Source organism: Microcebus murinus, chromosome 29, assembly GCF_040939455.1.
Source record: "Microcebus murinus isolate Inina chromosome 29, M.murinus_Inina_mat1.0, whole genome shotgun sequence".
Classification (NCBI taxonomy): domain Eukaryota; kingdom Metazoa; phylum Chordata; class Mammalia; order Primates; family Cheirogaleidae; genus Microcebus; species Microcebus murinus.
Genome location: NC_134132.1, coordinates 13,024,710 through 13,046,142, shown reverse-complemented (window position 1 = coordinate 13,046,142; position 21,433 = coordinate 13,024,710). Strand labels below are relative to the sequence as shown.

The following is a 21,433-nucleotide window of genomic DNA, read 5'->3' as shown; positions in this document are numbered from 1 at the left end:
GCCGTGCCGTTGTGAAAAGGCAAGGTTGGCAGAGTCTCACTCTCCTCATAGGAGGGAGGGTTGCTGAATGCTAGTATTGTTTTCTTTCCAAAGGGGCAGTACCTGATTCTTAGTAAAAATCCTTTCTTGCTTAAACTCAGTTCAACATGAGTCAAGGAAAAAAAAAACAAAAAAACTGGCAGTTAAATCAAAGTTAAACAAATGTCGAATAAATGTCATTTTGAATACACTTCCTGCACTATTCAAACTTAAAGCGACTGGAGCAAAAACTGTGCCTATGAGATTAAAAGTTTTAAAAATGAAAGCAATACGACAGACTTTGTAAAATACCTAAATGCATGCCAATTTTCATTGCCACATTCAATTGATCTTGATTTTTAAAATAACTATTGCAGCATAACACAATACACACACACAGAAAAGTGTTTATTTCCTAAGTGTGCAGCTCGATGAAATTTTCAAATGCTGACAATACAGTGTGATCAGTGCCCACGCCCAAGACCCCAGGAGCCTCTCCTATGCTTCCTTCACGTCTGATGTGCTTTTATATTTATGTGATCTTTTCTTCAGATATCGTCATTTAAGATGAATTAGGGCATACATCTGAACAGAACTGTTTTAATTATACCCCAATTTCTGGTTACTGCTTCTTAGTGGGTAAGATCCTCAAGGGTTATACCAAGATCTAATATAAGAACAGGCCAAAAGAAAAAAAAAAAAGAACATCCTTTAAAAAAGGTGATATTCACTACACATCCAATTCCTTATTTATTCAACCAGTCACTCCTTAATTCAAAGGTTTACTGGATCTCTAGCATGTGATTGGAACTGTGCAAGGCAACAGGGTAAGAATAAGAAACGGTGCTTGCCTAGAAGGGGGCTCACCATCTAGGGGGAGAGAGAGAGAGAGAGAGAGATACAAGAGCGAATAATTATGACATAATGACATATAGCGACACATACAAGGCATTATAAAAGCACAGAGGAGGGCATCTAACCAAGCCTGCACTGGCAAGACAAGTCAAGGAAAGATTCCTGCGTTTGAGTATTACAGACATCCAGATGAACGGAATTATATCAAATGGGAGTTACTAGACAGAGGTAACGCAGGTGAAGAAGAAAGGGGCGTGTTGGCAGAAAAAAAACAATATGAGTAAAGCGCAGAGTAAAGAAAACCCAAGGTGGTGGGCGTAATTGACTACACGGTGCGTGAGGCTGCGGGGGCTCAGGCCTCGGGCAGAGTTGATGAAATGAACCTAGAGAGGCCAGCAGGGAGCAGAGGCTGAGAGAGGAACGGGAGTGTCTCTGTACGAGAAGGAGCACAGAGGCTCAGCAACAGGAGGCTGGAGGGGATGGCTCAGGCAGGCTGAAGCTGCGTGTAGGTGGCTACCGGAATCACGGAGGTGTAGGAAAAAAAACTACCAGGCCAAGTGACTGAATGCGTTGTGTCCACGGATCTGAAATAGAGAATCACGGCAGGAGCTGAGGTCTGATAGATAAAGGGTGTGGAGGAAGACAGTGAATGAGGTGCCAGGTGTTAATATTGCATCCGAGGAAATGTGTGCTATTTAATGTGTTCGCAGAGGTCAGAAAACCCTTGAAGATGAGAGAAGTAGAGTACTGAGCCCGAAAGGTTGTTTAAAACTATTTTATTGGGGGGGGGAGGAGGAGGGGACGGGTATATACAAACATAACGAGTGAGATGTGTCATGTTTGGGGGGATGGACACGCTTGAAGCTCTGACTCGAGGGGGGAGGAGGGGCAAGGGCAATATACGTAACCTTGACATTTATGCCCCCATAATATGCTGAAATAAAAGAAAAAAAGAGAGAAGAGGGAAAAAAAACTATTTTATTAAAGAAACTAAGACATTTATCCTCAACTACCCTACCAACCCATCTCACAGCATGTCACTTCGATGCAAGCCTTGCTTTTCGGAAGCACAGTACCTTTTCTCCTTCCTCCAAAAGGCGCAGCAGGGTGGCGTTGTCTGTCTTCTCCTCCTCCTCCATCGAGCTGCCCTCGGCAATCTGGTCCTGCAGCTGCTCCTGGTTCTCCTCGTCGCCACCGTCGGGCGCGGAGCGGGAGCGCTTCAGGGGAGGCTTGACCAGACCTGCGGGGGCGCGACAACCAAGGGGGCCGTGGTGGGACTCATTCTGGGGAGCAGTGCAGTCTCCCCGTGGTCCCGCCTACACACGTCCGGTGTGAGACAGTTCTGGGAGGTTCAGGGAAGCGGCGCAGTTCAGTGGCCGAGAGCACCAGGCTCTGGGTTGTTAAAACAGCCGTGTGACTTTGGAAAATTAGTCACGCTTTCTGAACCTGAGTTTTCTCATCTGTTAAACTGGGACGAGCGTCGGGTGTGGGGTGGGGCGCACCTGCAGTCACAGCTACTTTGGGAGGCTGAGGCTGGAGGATCACTTGAGGCCAGGAGTGTGAGGCTGTAGGGTGTTACGACAGTGCCTGTGGACAGCCACTGTACTCCAGCCTGGGCAACATAGTTAGACCCCGTACCTCTATTAAAAAACAAAACAAAACAAAACAAAAACAAAACACAAAAAAACCGGGACAAGAATATCTATCTCAGAGGACAGAGGGCTGCTGGAAGACCAAATGAGGTAATTCATGTAAAGTGCCTAGTATTATATGTAATACATAATACATTCTCAGTCAGTGCCACTTGATGGTAATGATAAACAGAAAGCTTGGCATAATTAATCGTAAGAATTGTGCTGCTTATAGACTGGTGTCACTGAAGGGACACCATGAATAATCACTATCACAAATAAAAATAAAGACAGCAAGTTACAAACATGATGCTAAGAGGTCCCACCTACATAAAGGGCTCATGAAGACTATTTCAAGCCTCACTGTACAAGTGGCAGGAAGGTTTTACATATATGAATGAGTATGATCAAAACGTTAGGTCAGAAAGAGCAAGAACAGAATTATTTATGATATAGGCACAGCCCATTTCATGTGCAGATGCAGAAAACACTTTACTATCAACATTTTGATAACTTTACAAATAATCACAGCGGGAGAAGTTAAAATCAGTCGATAACAGTAGTAACCAGTGGAGATCCCAGGTACGGGAAGTCCTCAAAATACACTCTAAAGCACACGTTGAATTAAATTAACATTCCTTAGTTGTGCCATGAAAAGTATTGTTACACCTGCAAGTTACAGTCGCTCTAAGCATTTTGGAAAAGCACAAGCCACCCTGTTTAGAGTCTTATCCTCTGGACACTAGTTATCAGAGGCTCTGCTTTGCCTTGAGCACAGTTGCATTTTCAGATATGAAAGGGTGTAAATGAGCAAGCAAGAGATATCAAACCCTGCTGGGAACATCCACAAGGGGCACAGGCTCACAGCTGCATTATTTTTAATGGAAATGGAAATTCAAAAGCCTTTGCATATTCTGCAAATAAAGCCCTAGAGTATAAAGTAAGATCTTTAAATTAAAAGTTAGTTTTAAAATTAAAAGCTAGGAAATGAGGAATTCACTTCAGATCACGTTATTAAACATACCCAGCCTCTCTTGTGATGACTGTGAGTTGGGTCCAGAGGTGCAGTTGCTGGGCATAAGCCAAGGTGCAATGCACAGAGTTTGTCAGATGATTTGCGTTTGGGTCATCGGCACTTGGCCTTCTCTGCCTGAGAATCTCTAATTGAGCTAAAACCGCAAAGATACAAAGAGCTATGCTAGACGTAGAGTTTAGCGAATCAAAGGCTTAGAAAGATTCAATCATTGGATTGATTTACTTGTGCAAGTGAATTGATGGAATCTCCGTATTGTCCTAGTCATATGAGTCAAAAACTGTAAAATGAGAAGAAATAATCTCTACCTCTGAGAAAAACTCATAAATCCAAAAGAGAAAAACATACAGCAGTGAAAAATCATTAAACTTGCTAAAAGATACATGAGCAAATATTATTGGTGGACACAGGCGTGGGAAAAGGCTTTTGAGAAGGATGATTTGATGTTTGACCACTGTGTTCAGGATTGGGTGGGATTTGTTAAGGTACAGGTAGGTTGTGGAGAAGCTTCAGGAGGGGAAGAGTATTTCACGCTGACATGTATATAAAAGTACAGAATTAAAAATGTCTGTGGACATTTTATTTTAGTCCAACTTATCATCTACCGAGCTTGTAACGTTTAGATTTGAGATCATCTCTACTGGCCCACAGGAAGACAGACCATTATTTCCTACTGTTGGCTAACATACACTAATGACATATTTGGCAGGTATTTTAATTTTGTAAATATTTATTTAGTTAGGTATTAGGGCCTTAACTTAAAGTATCAAGTGCCACTGGGGAGTCTGCCAAATACAAAAAAGAAAAACTCATGACATCAAAGGGCATTAATACATTCATATGCAGGCAATAAAGAAAAGCCGGTCACTTTAGTTCTGGTGAAGAAATCAACCTGTGAGAAGGTGAGATGGTGAAATATGTATGGGTGCTTTTAAGGTTGGCCCTACTGTTTACAGTTGCTCCTACTTTCATATAAATTCAAATGCAAAAATATCCCAAATTATCTTTTTTTTTTTTTTTTTTTTTTTGAGACAGAGTCTCGCTTTGTTGCCCAGGCTAGAGTGAGTGCCATGGCGTCAGCCTCGCTCACAGCAACCTCCAACTCCTGGGCTCAAGCGATCCTCCTGCCTCAGCCTTCCACCAAGTGGCTGGGACTACAGGCATGCGCCACCATGCCCGGCTCATTTTTTCTATCTATATTTTTAGTTGTCCAATTAATTTCTTTTCTATTTATAGTGGAGCCGGGGCCTCGCTCTTGCTCAGGCTGGTCTCGAACTCCTGACCTCGAGCGATCCTCCAGCCTCGGCCTCCCAGAGTGCTAGGATGACAGGCGTGAGCCACCACCGCGCCCAGCCCCAAATGACTCTTAATCAACATCACAGCCGGGGAGGCTGACCTTTGACCTTGGCGATGGTGTCTTCGCCGTGCTCAGGCTCTTGCTGGGCAGCTTCGCCTTCCGAGCTCTCCACAATGGCGTCCTGGACCATGGCTGGGTTGCCAGAGGCGAGTCGCATGTAGTATTCTTTACTGTCGTAGCTCACGGCCCTCCTGTACCGAGCAGGTTTCTGAGAAATAAAAGAAAACGCCTCAGAGAATTTACTCCCAAGAATTAAAATATGAGCTTCTTGAGAAGAAGTATGGTGTCGGAATTTCTTCGTGTCACCCTTTCTAGGGGCATTTAATATGGTCTTGTATGTATATATAGCAAATCCACAGACTTTAGGGTTAAATTTCTCTATTTTTAAATTCCACTGATATTTAAAAGATGTATGTAAAACAGCATTTGCAGTCTTGTCCTTCCTGAAATAAAAATAATCTCTAGCCGAACAGTTGTCGTGTTAGCACAGTGCATCTTCAGCAATGTGCCGAGAAACCTCCCTGTACAGCAAAGAGAATGTCCCCTGCAGAAGAACATCGAGTTGCAAGGAGACTGTCTCGTCTGGGAGGAGCCTGGAACTTCGCTTCCACCCCAAATCAAGTCAGTTAGGCCTACAGGGCTGTCCGTTCGGCTAGAACCATTAGTGCGAGTGTTTACGTCAGACGCTTGGAGACAGAGACTCAGAACTGCCCTGTTCTTTCCCATATTGCCCATGTTTCACTGGGAATTCTCTGGATATGGCCAAAACCGTCTTCAGATCCTTCTAAGAGTCCTGACCCACCAGGGACAGGTGGGTAGTAGTTCTAGTAGTTCCATGCCAGCTGACCCTCTGGTTAGCCTAAGCTGGTACCTCCAATCTGCTAACTCTTGTCTGTTGTGTGAAAGATCATGATGATACATCACTTACTAAGTGAGTACAGCAAGAATATGCATAAGTCCGTTTTGAAGAAGAAATTAATTACCTAGAAACATCAGAAAAGATTTACTGTTTTGGTATGATCAAGGCATGTACAATTTTTTTTTTTCCTCTTAAAAGTCACAGACAATGAGAAATAAAAGTTTAAGCTATCCTGCAAAATTTAAAACCACAGAGGGAAAAGTTTATGTGTATGTAGGCTCCTCAGGTCAGAATCAGATCCAGACTTTGGATTAACGATTAAGAAAAAAAACGGAATTTGAAACATGCTTTAAAACCTTCCCCCTCTAAACATAATTTTATCTCTCCTTTCCTATGAACATCTAATTAAAAATATTCTGCTATTTGCCTACTCTTTAAACTCACGCAGTGAATATGTATGATCTCATTGTTGCTCAGTTCAAGCAACATTTTTTTAAAAAAATAGTTTCTAACTGAAGTGGAGAACGAGTGCCCCTTTGGGTGGAATATTTACACGGAGATACTGCACTAACTTTTACACAGAAATGTAACTAAGTGAAATTACGTTACCCTTCTTTTAACTTTAGGTACAGAGTCAGGGAACAGAGTTGCCAGTGAACTGAGCAATGATATACAGCATATGGAGAATGAAAAACATTACATGACATAAGAAAGTATTAAAATTATGTAAAATAATATTACAACTCAAAGGCTTGATCTGATGGGCAAACTAATGAGGATACTGTAATATTTTAGAAAATGAAAGGAAGGTAGTAAACTTTGCACCATAACCATTCTGTATGACAGTTATATTCAACTCAAAATTGCTAATATTTAAAAAGATGAAAGCATAGTTAGTGATGGGCAAGACAATGAATTAATAGATGGGGGACAGAATTTACTTGGTTACTGACTTCAATGCAGATTTAAAACTTGATCCAGAAGAATTTTCCCTTACATATTTTTTGAGGTCCATTTCTGTGTTCTAGAAAACTACATTTTTTTATTCAATTATGTACTTCATCCTTCTGGAAAATGAAAACAATGATTAAATTTTATCCTAATCAAAATAAATCAAACTGGGAACATTAAAAATGTGACCACACAAAGCTTAGTTTCCATTAGTTCCTTCTGATTGAAAAAAAATAATAATTTTAAAGGAGAAGACAGTGTTGCATTCTCCAAATACACACTTTAGTATCTAGAAGAATTAAATGAGTGATTGGGGAAAAAAAAGAGTTGAAGATGCCGGCTGCCCATTACTAACATGCCTCATGATTTGTTAGTGTGTGAAGCGATTCACGTTTTACAGTGAGAAGCCTGTTAGTGAGCAGCACAAACCCTACAGAGCTAATTAGAACAAAGCTGAGGAAGGGTAGAAGAACATCACCTCTCAGCATGAAGGAAACCAACGTTTCAAAACTCTGAGGAACTTACAGAAACAACAAATTGAAAGCCAGTCTTTGAAAAGTTAGTCTAGTCTACCATGCACAAACAACAAAACCCAAGAAAACAAAAAAAACTGCGAGTAGTTTTGCATTCTTTTTACGGTAGTTTGTGTTTTACCTTTTGAGGAATGATATCATCGGGTGTCTCGGGCTGTTTACTTGGGATCTCAGACTGAAAACAGGGTATTAAGTATAGACACATCAGAAAAAAAAAAAACATAAAGAAGAAAACAAAATAAAATTTTCTTGAGGATCGTATGAAATATGGAAGATGCAGACACTCAAAAGAAACTTAACATGATAGCCTAAGCAGCTTAAATAATCACTTTGCACCTTGCAGTTATTATTTTTCAACGATCAAAAGTAGCTTTAAGTGAAACTTGCACACACCGAAAGTCTCAGGGCTACGGAACAGGACAAACTCTTACAAATCACACAGACAAAACTTCAGCACAGGCTGCCACTTTCTTGGATGACTTACAGGTAATTCTCTATATGGTTTCAAAAGGAAAAAACAGAAATCAGTATAACAGAACCTAATGCTAGCTAACGTATTTCATCTTCTTTTCCTTGTGCTTATTTCCCAGATCTGCGTTGGAACAGAAGCAACTAACTGGTTTAAACTATCATCTACGATACCCCATGCCACACAAATCACTAAGTGCTTATTAGTGAAAAAACATCCTCCAATAAAAGCCCAAGGACCTACTTTTTTTTGTTTCCACTGCCTTCACCATTGCAGAAAGGCTGAAAGCAGAATGTACACTGGCTGAGATCATCAGTCTCCTAGACCAAAAATTTTTTAAAGAGTCCCTTTAAAAGAACTAGGTAGTTGGATTTATATTTTCTCCTCGGAATAAAATCCTGATCAACAAGAAGGCAATTTCTGTTAAGCACATGGCTTATGCATGTAAGCACACAGATAGCTACACATACACAATAATGCAGCCAAGAACTTCTTCCAAGCTTTCTTCCCTTTCATAGTTTTTAATCAGGCAATGACTTCTGGTACCTTTCCCTATAGTAAATATGAGCAGGCACAATGTTTTCACAAATGTTTGCTTCTGCAGGCAAAACAAACTAGGACTGCTAGGCATCCTTTCAAATATTTTACATGGTTTTCATGAATCTTTCTCCTTAAAGCAAACTTGTAAAAGTCTACCTTCTACTGAAGAATAATCTTTAAGATCTACATCAATGTTCTCTATCTTGGTAGGGATTCAGATTACAAAAGTGTAGGGTATACATTTGTTAAAACTCACTGAATGGACCACAACAAAAGTATTTTAAAGGCAAAAACAGATCAGGAAATCCAATGTTAAAAAAAAGAGACAAAGAAAAAAAAAATCACTGAATGGTACACTTAAGATCTGTGTATTTCGAGGTATGTAAAATTTATTTCAGTGAAAAAAGAATTAGAAACAAATACTGAACTCTAATTAATACTAATAAGATGTCGTGGAAGTAAACAGTACTGATTCTGCAAGTCACTTCGAAATTCATTAAAAAAAAAGCCAAGACAGATTGCTGGATATATATGTAATAAGCCAATAAGGCAAAATGGACCCATTACTACTGTCCAACCCAACTTTGATGTACACTATCTATACTTCCAACCAGAACGTGGGTAGGGTCTTCCGTATCTACCCTTATGTTTTTTTCCTGTAGCACATGGTACACAGTGCTGGTTTAATCCATATTTGCTCATTGATTGATTGACTGGGATTCTTAATTTTACTAAAAGGTCCAGCACTCAATAGGTAAAAGCCTGCTTTACCCTTCAAGAGCCTTCAAAAGCAATTTTAAGGTTGGCATACATCTGTTATATCACAGAAAGTACTGATTATATTTATGGGTGTCAAAGAGAAAGAAGTGATTCATCTCTGACTCTGGGAAGCAGTGTGTAATACAGCTCAGGATGGGGTGGACTGACTATGGGGTCAATGTAGCTTAGACTTCAGTGGCCCTCGCTTCTCCTGGGTCCCCTTAGAAACCCTGGAAGCAGAGCCCTAGTAATTTTGTACTCACAATTCTGTACTCTTTTTCTTGCAGAGCTCTCTCCTAAATTATATGCACTTCAGGGTCCATAAAATCTGATTCTAGCCCTTTCTTAGTGGAAAAAATTCAGATTTAGGAAAATTCTAGAGTGCTGAACAGGAAGCAATGGAAAAAAGTCTATAACTTAAGAAGACAGAGTGCTGGTAGTCCATTCACTGAACATTTATTAAGTATTAGGCACTCTGTTAGCATCTGAGAGACAAAACCAAATATGGAATATACTCACTGTCTATGGGCAATGTCACAAAACCAGGAAACAGCAGAATCTCTTCTCTTTCAAAGTGATTCAACTGCTAAAGTACTGCTGAACTATATTCACACCTTACTCCAGTACTTAGTAGCTGTAACCTAGAAGATTCCTTAACTATCCTAGGCTGTAGTTCCTCCTCTGTAAATTGGGATAACAGTATTAACGGTACTTCAGAGTACCGTTATAAGACTGACATGAAAATCATACAATGGCTCTGCAGAGCATCTAGCTCACTGTGCTTTGTAAATATTAGCTTCTTTTTTTTTTTTTTTATTTCATGGTAGAAGTCAGTGGGATAACCAGATACTTCTACTTTTTGCAAAGTTCTTTGTTTTCAACATTGCCAGAATCCACATTCCATAAGGTAACAGTGAACATTTAATGGCATTTCAAATTTACGAAAGATTTTGAACTGCCAAAACCAAAATAAAAGTGATTCGTTCGGAAAATGTCATCATATAAAGCAGGTTAACCTTGACTCTTGCATGAACTATGAAGCATGAATTCTACATTCTACAATTGTCTCCCTTCCCACCTGCCTTTTCCTTTTATGTAAATTCATCTCCAACATTTCTCAACTGCTTTGTATTTTCCAATATGTAACCATCTGTTAAAAAATAAGTTCCATATGGTGCATTCTCATGTATGAGAGTATCTGTTTAGATTTCATAGGCTGGTGAACTTCTTTGCTTAGGTAAAAACGTTGATGATATTAGGGTTGTAGGTGTAAACTCTGAATGGGTTACTTTGCTTTTGTCTGATATAGAAGTTTAAATATACTTTTATAAACAAATGAAATTGTTACAAAAAAGGAAAGGAGTATACATAGGATAAAAAATATTACGGTTACTGGGAAAATAACTCAAAAGTATATGCCTCAGTCGTCAAAATAGTGAGTCGGTCACATATTTGGGAGAACATATTCATTTCATATTTTAGTATTCCTGAATGGACTCAATTTAAATGAATGTTGACTCAATTAAATATTTTAGCAAACTGCTAAAGGCTTAAATTCTTAATGATTGTTTGTGTGGGGGAAAAAGATTAAATATTGAAGATTGTATTGCTGCTTTGCTCTTATAAAAGTGGGTGCTAGTAAAAGGTTGCAAAAATATAGGTGGGTTAATTTTTTTACCGAGTGCTCCCCTATTAGAAATTATAGTGCCTTAAAGTACGGCTATATCAAGTATGGCATTCTTGACAGAATTGAATGGCTTTGAGAAAAGTACACTTTAGAGCAGGTGTCCTCAAACTATGGCCCTCGGGCTACATGTGGGTGTTTTTGCACATTTGTTTTTTTACTTCAAAATAAGATATGTGCAGTGTGCATAGGAATTTGTTCATAGTTTTTTTTAAACTATAATCCGGCCCTCCAACGGTCTGAGGGACAGTGAACTGGCCCCCCGTTTAAAAAGTTTGAGGATCCCTGCTTTAGAGCTATCTTCAAAAATCTTTAATAACAACTATTAGCTGGGGCTAAGACCTGTATTCTTTTTTGTTGTTGCTGAGTCAGTCTTGCTCTGTCACCTCAGCTAGTGAGCAGTGGCATCATCATAGCTCTCTTACTTAAGCTTCCCAAGTAGCTGGGACTACAGGCACATGCCACCACGCTCAGCTCATTTTTTCTATTTTCAGAAGAGACGGGGTGTCTTGCTTTTGCTCGGGGGTGGTCTCAAACTCCTAAGCTCAAATGATCTTCCCGCCTCGGCCTCCTAGAGTGCTAGGATTACAGGCATGAGCCACCATGCCCAGCCCCATATTCTTTTCCTAAAAAAACTTTTACTGTAAATTGTCAAATTGTAATTATTTATATTTATGGAGCACAGAATACTGTTATAAGTACACAATGTGAATGATTAAATCTAGCTAATTAACATATCCATCACCTCGAATACTTATTTTTTGTGTTGAGAACATTTGAAATTTACTCCCTTAGCAAATGCAAAACATACCAAAACATATTATTAACTATAGTTATCGCAGCTTGAAATAGATCTCAAAAAAATTTATTCCTCTAGTCTAACTTAAACTTCAAACCCTTTGACCAACCTCTCCCCATTCCCCCAACCTCTGATAACCACCATTCTACTCTCTGCTTTGAGTGTAATTGTTTTAGATTCCACATTAAGATCATGCGGCATTTGCTCTTCTGCACCTGGCTTAATTTCACTTAGCATGCCCTCCGGATTCACCCATGTTGTCACGAATGACAGATCTCCCTCTTTTTAAAGGTGAATAATATATACACCACATTTTCTTCATCCATTCCTCTCTGCTGATGGGCACTTAGGTTGATTCTAAGATCTATGTTCCAAGCAGCTTCAGGACAGAGGTTCAATAAGTGAGTACAAGATGAATGCAGCCATGGTTTTTGGCTTTTGGCAGAGAAAAAAAAAAAAAAGGCATTGGAACAATCTGAACCACCTCATATTATACAATCTGAACTACTCGTTAGAAGACCTAGATAGTGCTTGTTCTATGCCAAACACCATGCTAAGCACCTCACTAATTTTATAACAACTAACTTAATCCTCCTAACAGCACCATGCGGTTGGAACTATTATTGGCTCCACATTTTAGACACAAAGGAATGGAAACCTAGAAAGGTTCGATGACTTGTACCCAGCCAGAAAAGTGGTAGAGCTGGGTTTTAAACCTGTGCAGTTTGGGCTTCAGAGCCTGTGATCTACACCCCTTCCCTACAACGACATCTCCCTGTCACAGTGCTGCATCTTTGCTTTCCGTCTCCACCCTGACGTTATCGATTCAGTACAGTCTGTTCAATCTTCCAAATTAGCTATTTGAGGGAATGTGCCTGAAAAGGAACAATGTTTCACAAAGAAATAAAGAAAAAAAACAAACCACGAGAGTCACCCCAAACACTGGGTTCTGCACACTCACCGCCACGTTTGTCTCTTGCTCGGCCTCTGGCACGTACGGGTAATGGTTGTAGAACATGTCGTTCCGCACCATCTTCTTCCTCATCCGGCAGGGCCCCTCCGTCATCTCCAGCATCCACTTGTCCAGGTGGGAGCCGATGGGGGGCCCCCACAGCCCGCGCTCCCGCAGCAGCTCGCCCTCGGTCTGGCACCACTCCTCCGCCACGTACTTGAGCGCGTTCTGCTGGCGCTGGCGGGAGACAGCCCGGGGTTGGGTTGCAAAGCAAAGGCAGAAGTGACAGTGAGAAGTCAACAAGTCATGGAAAACCAGTTACTGTGCGGAAGGCAAGCGCGGGCCACGTGATTCTCGGTCAACATCCTAAAAGCAAAGTGACACTTATTGACGGCTGAAGCGCTAACGATTTATCGAGAAGCGGCGTTTGTTGCGGGGACCCGAGATGATGGTTATTTTAGCGCCGAGTAAACGACAGATGTGTACAGGGTAGGGTCTGCAACGTAGTCTAACAGAGAGCTTCATGAAGGGATTTTGTTTCTCTGGCACAGGAAAAACGGTAATATTAGCTATGAAAATATACTGAAATGGCCCCATATGGGTTAATTGACATGGTATTTTAAGGATACCACAAAATTGGAAAAAGTTACTAGAACACGCACAGGAGAAATTCTAGGAAATCAGATCTGGAAATAGTGCCAATAGACTAGATGAATGGTAAGCTTGGTACACATTTCCAAAGATTTTAGAGAAAGGATATAAACATGTAGCGCCAACAGGGAACATGACTTTCATAATAAAAATCAAAGGAAAACCGTTTCCTATTGGCACCAGAATAGATCCAGACCATTTTACTTAAGTGGAAATTACGTCATGGCATAAGTTCTTTTTATTTGTCGAATGACAAGATGTAGAACATTTCAACATATGATTATAATTAACTTACCTAATGATTCACAGAACATAAGTACACGATTTAGGCAGAAAAATAAAGATTTTTAAATCTATAGGTCAGGACTGACGATAGAAAATAAAAAAAAAATAAATAAATCTAACAGTAAAGATTATTGAGTGAATAGTTATACTACTACATACCACAGTAGTACTTCTGTGTACCTTCAGGGGAAAAAGCTAAGGATCTAGTATTATATCCATAAAATATTAGCAGTTAATCCTTCAGGAATCTTCAATAGATCTAAAACGGCAGCTTTGGAAATGAAATATTCAGGAGAAGCTTTTGAGTAATTATGAATTCACCAAGAGGATTTCATGAAATTTATTTTTCATTGACATAATTGCCAAGGACTTGCAGCATGGTAAAAATAGAATTTCATTTCATCTTGTAATTTTTTACAAATTTTAAAAGACTACTCAGAGGCCGGGCGCTGTGGCTCACGCCTGTAATCCTAGCTCTTGGGAGGCCGAGGCGGGCGGATTGCTCAAGGTCAGGAGTTCAAAACCAGCCTGAGCAAGAGCGAGACCCCGTCTCTACTATAAATAGAAAGAAATTAATTGGCCAACTGATATATATATAAAAAATTAGCCGGGCATGGTGGCGCATGCCTGTAGTCCCAGCTACTCGGGAGGCTGAGGCAGAAGGATCACTCAAGCCCAGGAGTTTGAGGTTGCTGTGAGCTAGGCTTACGCCACGGCACTCACTCTAGCCTGGACAACAAAGTGAGACTCTGTCTCAAAAAAAAAAAAAAAAAAAAAAAAAAAGACTACTCAGAGACTTTGATGCGTATTTTTACAATCTCCTTGTTAAGGTCCGAAAAAGAGGGTGTATTTTTACGTTTTTATTTTTATCAGGATCAAAGACGTGATAGATTATGTCAGTAGTAAATACCAGTAGCATTCAGCTGTGCTGATTTCACTTGTCGCTTTTTCAAAAGCAGTTAGTTTACAGAAGATTCAAATTTTTCATATTAAAACCAATGGCCTGAGAAGCTGATGGCAGGGATAATTAAAATCATCTGATGACGAATGCAGTTCAGCAACGTACCCTTAAAATGGGTAGGAAGATGTCAGGAGGAATGGAGTCCGATCCCATCATTACTATTATAGATTCTTACCTCCTGATACTCCTTGTACTGTGTATCTGCCAAGTCACGAACAACAGCGATATGTGTAAACATCCACTGAGAAATCTCCTAACAATGGATAGAAAGAGTCTTAATTAGTTCATGGATTTCCTGCAAAGAGTTAATTAACTATCCTTGAAATCAATGCTTAATAATTAGTTGCAAATCTGTCAAAAAAGCACACACTACAGAAAATACAAACCAAAAGTCCGGACTGAGTTCTATATATGATGAATCGAATGGAAGTTTGTGTGATGGGCAGAGTCCTGCAGTCCTGCCATTGTCCCCAGTCCCCCTTCAAGGAAGAGCTTGCTGCCCAGCTCCCCAAGTGCCATCAGCACCTTTGGGGACCATGTTGGCTGCAGAGAGATGCAGGGTGACCCACATCCAGTGACTGGCTGATTTGAGCGTAAGGCTCAGCCACTCCGGCTCTGGGCAGGTCGACTCTGATAGGCTATTTTGGCTTCAGGACCCCAATGAGGTCAGCGGAGGCTGTCACCAGACCCGCACTGCAGCCTGATGTTCCCCCGTGCCCAGTCCTGCGCTTCCTTCTCCTCCCTCCCACAGGTACGGACACCAACGGCACCGCCTAATAGACACCCTCTGCACTAAACTCCATCTCAGAGTTTTCTTCCTGGAACACCCAACCTGACACACGAGATGCCACTTAGATTCTGGGACGGTGGAGGGAGTGTGATGAGGTCAAAGTCAATGTTGGAGGTAGACGAGTTTTTTTAAAAATATCAATCACAGGCCGGGCGCTGTGGCTCACGCCTGTAATCCTAGCTCTTGGGAGGCCGAGGCGGGCGGATTGCTCAAGGTCAGGAGTTCAAAGCCAGCCTGAGCAAGAGTGAGACCCCGTCTCTACTATAAATAGAAAGAAATTAATTGGCCAACTGATATATATATAAAAAAATTAGCCGGGCATGGTGGCGCATGCCTGTAGTCCCAGCTACCGGGGAGGCTGAGGCAGAAGGATCACTCGAGCCCAGGAGTTTGAGGTTGCTGTGAGCTAGGCTGACGCCACGGCACTCACTCTAGCCTGGGCAACAAAGTGAGACTCTGTCTCAAAAAAAAAAAAAAAAAAAAAAAATATCAATCACAAGTCTATACAACAAAATTACAAAAAACTACGAAAAGCCTTGCTCTGCTATTGCCTTAAAATTTACAGGAACTATCAGTAACACTGAAAGCTGGGAAAATTAGGGGAAAATTATCCACAGTCTGATCGTTTATCAGTCTACAAATCTCATCTTTTGTCCAATTAAGAAGTGGATGGAAGTACACAGCACCCATAATGCAATTTTACCCTAATAAAATGGAAGAGGTTCCCCATAATCCGGGTTACTTCTCCTTTCTAAAGGGAAAACACAGAAAAGTTCCATTTCAAATCATCTGCTTGCGCATAGTAAGGGTATCATGTATGATAAGATACGACGACTAAACCTTGAAATATAAATTGCTAACAATAGCATCAATGAAACTACACAAAAGTACCTGGGTGGAAAGACTGTGTTTGTTTAGACCACTTTCCTTTCGATTCCTCCTTGATCCTGTTAACTTGGAAAGACCAAAGCCACTGCTGACGCGAGACAGCTTGGACTGTGTCGTGGGTACCAAAGCTTCTCCTCGACTTACACATTTCTTTTCATGGGCTGTGAAATGAAAACTACATCATCATATAATTTCTCCACACTTTTAATACTTTCATACCATGGTTACAAACCACAATGCTAGAGTTATCAAAAGCAGCATATTTTACCAATGCAGACATTTCTTTTAGATGCCACACATTTATTTAAGGATGGCCACTTGTGAGTTATTATACTAGCTGAACTTATATTTTGATTGAAGTCTCACAGCTCTGCAATGAATATGCAAGTTTATTTTAACTGTAATGCATTTCTATGCTAATAATAATAATAATTCACAATCCCCTATCGAAAATCTTTGGTGCTGGGTAAATGCTGGAACTTACTAAGTTTAGGATTTTAAAAAGGATATACGGTACATACACTGTATGTTATATAATTCCACCAGAGGGTCGAGGGTAGTAAGCTGTAATTTAACATATGATATTACTGCAGCAAAATGTATGAATATTCACACCAAGCAGGACAAAGAAAGACAAGTTAGGTTCTGCTACCAAGTCAGTTTTGGCACCACATTAATGAAAAACGTTGGGTTTTCGGGGCTGTTTGAATTTCAGAATTATAAATAAGGGTCATGGACCCAGAGCCAAGACAGTGACCACACTAAAGCTGTAAGCAATGTATTATTTTCTAAACTCGTACATGGCAGATGTATAATATACCTTGATTGTAAAAAAAAAAAAAAAAAAAAATACAAGAAGAAAATTCAAATCGCAATATAATCATTCTAGAATGGTTAGATTGTATAGATTTCAATTTCTACTGCCATCACAGTATTCTTTGATGAACGCTTTATTTTTTTTTGTTTTTGTTTCTGATAGTCTCACTTTGTTGCCCAGGCTAGAGTGAGTGCCGTGGTGTCAGCCTGGCTCACAGCAACCTCCAACTCCTGGGCTCAAGCGATCCTGCTGCCTCAGCCTCCCGAGTAGCTGGGACTACAGGCATGCGCCACCATGCCCGGCTAATTTTTTCTATGTATATTAGTTAGCCAATTAATTTCTTTCTATTTATAGTAGAGACGGGGGTCTCGCTCTTGCTCGGGCTGGTTTCGAACTCCTGACCTTGAACGATCCTCCCGCCTCGGCCTCCCAGAGGGCTAGGATTACAGGCGTGAGTGAGCCACCTCATGCAGCCTGATGAATGTGGTAATGGCATATTTAAAGTGGACCCGTATGTGGTGGCTGTATGGTCACACGATGCCTGCAGGCCCCCTTACCCAGGTGACTCTGCCAGCACTTCAAACCGGCTTCTTCAATGAGCGGCCTGGCTATGGCGATGTCCACGTGGCCCCTGTCATTCACAGGCAGAGTGACTTTGAAAAGTTCCTCCAAAACTTGTTTCTTGCTATGAATCAGCTCAGTCCAAACTCTGTTGACAGCTTTTATGAGAAGCTGACGCCCTGGTAAATGAGAAAAACAAACAAACAAAAAGCAAGCAAGTAACTAAAATACAGTAATTTTTCTTCATGTCTCAAATCTAGGAATTTCAACCACAGTATTTAATCGTAAAAACAATGCTCATGTTATATCCAGCCCAGGGAAAGGTTATTTAGCTAACCCAAACCATGCTAAACTACTTGGAAAATACTTTAGAAATCTTTACATTCAGAAGAAAGACTATATTTTTCTTTATAAAATTAGAAATTTACATTATCCAGCTTCTGACAGGTAGGAACTTATCTCCCATTTAAAAGTAATTTTTAGCTTTTAAAGGTGAGTTCAAACTCACCTTTATTTTTAGCTTTTAAGGTGAGTTCAAGACTAAGTCAGCTGTTCTCGAATATTTTGCACAAGAAAATAAATAATACATATTTTTAAAAGATTTTTACTATTTAAATTCAGTTTTGCTTTGGACTCCTTGTCAATTTGTCTGACTCTTCCCCTAGAGCGGTCAATCCTCAGCAAGCATCAGAATCTCCTGGAGGGCTTGTTACAGCAGATTGCTGGTCCTCACTCCCAGAGTTTCTGATTCAGTAGATCCGAGTGGGACCAGACGATCTGTTTTTCTACCAACTGACCCAATGATGCTGGCATTATTAGTCTGAGGACCTCGTTTTGAGAAGGAATGTCAGTTCTTTCGGGGATGGAAACAATCACTGTTGTCTTTTGTGTCTGGGGTTCGAGAAAGTCTGGTGAAAGAATAATGCTTAAATGGATGAAAGAAAAGAAAGAATGGGTGCTGGATTTCCAAAGGATAAAACCAAGTGCAGGCCGGGCGCTGTGGCTCACGCCTGTAATCCTAGCTCTTGGGAGGCCGAGGCAGGCGGATTGCTCAAGGTTAGGAGTTCAAAACCAGCCTGAGCAAGAGTGAGACCCCGTCTCTACTATAAATACAAAGAAATTAATTGGCCAACTGATATATATATAAAAAAAAAATTAGCCGGGCATGGTGGCGCATGCCTGTAGTCCCAGCTACCCGGGAGGCTGAGGCAGAAGGATCACTCGAGCCCAGGAGTTTGAGGTTGCTGTGAGCTACGCCACGGCACTCACTCTAGCCTGGGCAACAAAGTGAGACTCTGTCTCAAAAAAAAAAAAAAACAAAAAAAAAAACAAAAAAAAACCAAGTGCAGAACTACCACACAGTATGGCTGGGGAGACAGACACTACCATACTGATTTCATCTTTATTAGTGAACATTGTAATGTAAGAAATCTATCCACACAAAGTCTTCAATGTGTAATGATTCCAATTTCAGAGGGAAAACTAGAGTTTGAAAAAGACAGAGAATAAAATAAAAATGGTGCTACTGATGACCTGTCACAAGCAATACTTTGCCTCTAATGCGATACGCTTGATTCTACGTTATAGTAAATGCTAAGTTAGTATCTGCACTTCTACTACTCATGCAAGTGTAAATACCACCATTAAGTCTCTCAGTATTACTAAGAAGCATGGAGAGCTGGTGATGACCCATCTTTTTTTTTTTTTGAGACAGAGTCTCGTTTTGTTGCCCAGGCTAGAGTGAGTGCCGTGGCGTCAGCCTCGCTCACAGCAACCTCAGACTCCTGGGCTCAAGCGATCCTCCTGCCTCAGCCTCCCCAGTTGCTGGGACTACAGGCATGCACCACCACGCCCGGCTAATTTTTTGTATATATATATTAGTTGGCCGATTAATTTCTTTCTACTTATAGTAGAGACGGGGTCTCGCTCTTGCTCAGGCTGGTTGCAAACTCCTGACCTCGAGCGATCCTCCCGCCTCGGCCTCCCAGAGTGCTAGGATGACAGGCGTGAACCACTGCACCACAAAGACACACTTTGTTGGTGTATGCACAAATCGCCCTACGGGGAGAGTGGTGGGTCAACGCTGGCAGTTTCTGAAGTCAGTTTTTTTTTGGTTATAGATTAAAAACTAGAGATGCAGCAACAGCGGCAGCAACGAATCCCTAAACTGAGGCAGTTCAGGGATTTACCTTCACTGATGTCCTGGCTGTAACTGCCGTCTGGCTCGACGTCGGAGGGGATCATGATGTGCCAGGTGGTCATGCGGGCTTCCGCTTCCAGTCCGAACCCGTCCACGTTGCTGCAAAAGCCCAGTCGGTTTAAATGATACGAAGGAAATGCTTGCGGCTAAAAGAAAAAACTGCTGTAACTGAGAATTACTCCGCGGACACACAAGCAAACACGGCCGCTGCCCTCACAGAGCTCAGTTACCGGCAGACATTGCTGGATGTCTGAGCAGCAGGTGCACAAAATAAAACCAGTGTACCACGAAGAAAGATGCTTGAAAGGGTGATCAGACAAACCCACTTTTGACTAAATGTAATTAAACTTACCTATATAGCATCAAGACGGTCATCTTAACATTTAATAATGCCTTTTGATTACTAACACTTCTACTTAAAAAAAAAAAAATCACAAAAAATTCATTTAACTAAGAACGTTTCTACAAACGCACCTGTGTCCTCTTCCCCAGTCCCCTATCTCACCGCTCTGTGCCTGCAGCAGTGCCTCAGTTTCCCAAATGTGTCATATCCTTTCCTCTTTCTGGGCAGTCACGCAGATTGCTCTTTCTACCTACAGCAGCTGTCCCCATTCTCTTGTCCTCCCCAACTCCACAGCTAGGTGTCAAGTTGCAACTGGGCAGGTGTTTCTTCCCGGTTAGGGGCCCCCCGTTTCGTGCTTTTTCTAGCAGAGCACTAAGTACACCTGATGCGTCTTGCTTAGCTCTCTGTTTTCCTCTCCAGAGGGCTGTACGGCCACAGGGTCCGCCTTACATTTTATCTAAGCTCCAAATTCAATGCCTGGTCCCCGGCAGACAATAAAAAAAATATGTCAAAGCAATCAATGATAAATTACTGATTTTACTCACTTAACATGTAACGCTACATCAAGTTTTTCTTTTTACTTTTCTTGGCCTCCAACAGTGTGTACTTAATTTGCTTTAAAAAGCAAATTGCTTTTTAAAAATTACATAAGTGACACGGTGATGATGGAAAATTTTAGAGATGCAAGAAAGTTAAATCGAAAGGCAAAAATATCCATTTACTCATTGCCAAAAGTACAACACTAGCAGCCCTGTACCTTTTGCATAAATTTTTTTTTTTTTTTGAGACAGAGTCTCACTTTGTTGCCTAGGCTAGAGTGAGTGCCGTGGCGTCAGCCTAGCTCACAGCAACCTCAAACTCCTGGGCTCAAGCAATCCTTCTGCCTCAGCCTCCCAAGTAGCTGGGACTACAGGCCTGCGCCACCATGCCCGGCTAATTTTTTCTATATATATTAGTTGGCCAATTAATTTCTTTCTATTTATAATAGAGACGGGGTCTCGCTCTTGCTCAGGCTGGTTTTGAACTCCTGACCTCGAGCAATCTGCTCGCCTCGGCCTCCCAGAGTGCTAGGATTACAGGCGTGAGCCACCGCACCCGGCCTTGCATAAAGTTTTAAATAAAATTGATTAAACACAAAAAGAAATGTTACTACTGAAAAAAATAAAACAAAGGATTCTGGTGGAATAATAGCAGAGACAGATTCAACATGGCCAACTGAACCTAAAGGGTTTACCTTCCAGCATGTAGATTAACCAGGCAGTGAGCCAGGCAGCTGATGAATTCTTGGTCATGGTTCCCAGGCCCCAGGATCAAGTTCCTGTTCACAGTCAGGACCCTGAGGGAGTCCAGGAGAGCTACTTGCTGAGGAACGGTTTTGTGTGCCCGTGAGAACTGGTATAGGATGGTCCTATTGAGGCAGTGATAAACCGCATCCAGTGACAATCCCTGTGATCTTCTCTTTGACTAAAGACAGAAAAGATAAGTTTTCAGTAAAAT

At 41.1% G+C, this 21,433-nt stretch overlaps 1 protein-coding gene across 10 annotated transcripts in view; it reads right to left on the bottom strand.

Annotated features, from left to right (window-relative positions):
- Positions 1-21,433, bottom strand: part of WDFY3 (WD repeat and FYVE domain containing 3) — a 269,179-nt gene that overhangs the window by 45,622 nt on the left and 202,124 nt on the right. For 8 of the 10 annotated variants that reach the window (XM_075998724.1, XM_075998728.1, XM_075998723.1 and 5 more), the window contains 9 exons: positions 21,171-21,400; positions 19,583-19,692; positions 17,390-17,572; positions 16,019-16,176; positions 14,513-14,590; positions 12,450-12,677; positions 7,359-7,412; positions 4,934-5,102; positions 1,950-2,113 (listed from right to left, as the gene is read on the bottom strand). In XM_075998724.1, the coding sequence (XP_075854839.1) occupies positions 1,950-2,113; positions 4,934-5,102; positions 7,359-7,412; positions 12,450-12,677; positions 14,513-14,590; positions 16,019-16,176; positions 17,390-17,572; positions 19,583-19,692; positions 21,171-21,400 (1,374 nt within the window). The remainder of the gene's footprint in view (positions 1-1,949; positions 2,114-4,933; positions 5,103-7,358; positions 7,413-12,449; positions 12,678-14,512; positions 14,591-16,018; positions 16,177-17,389; positions 17,573-19,582; positions 19,693-21,170; positions 21,401-21,433) is intronic. The other 2 variants (XM_075998729.1, XM_075998732.1) reach the window with 1 other exon arrangement.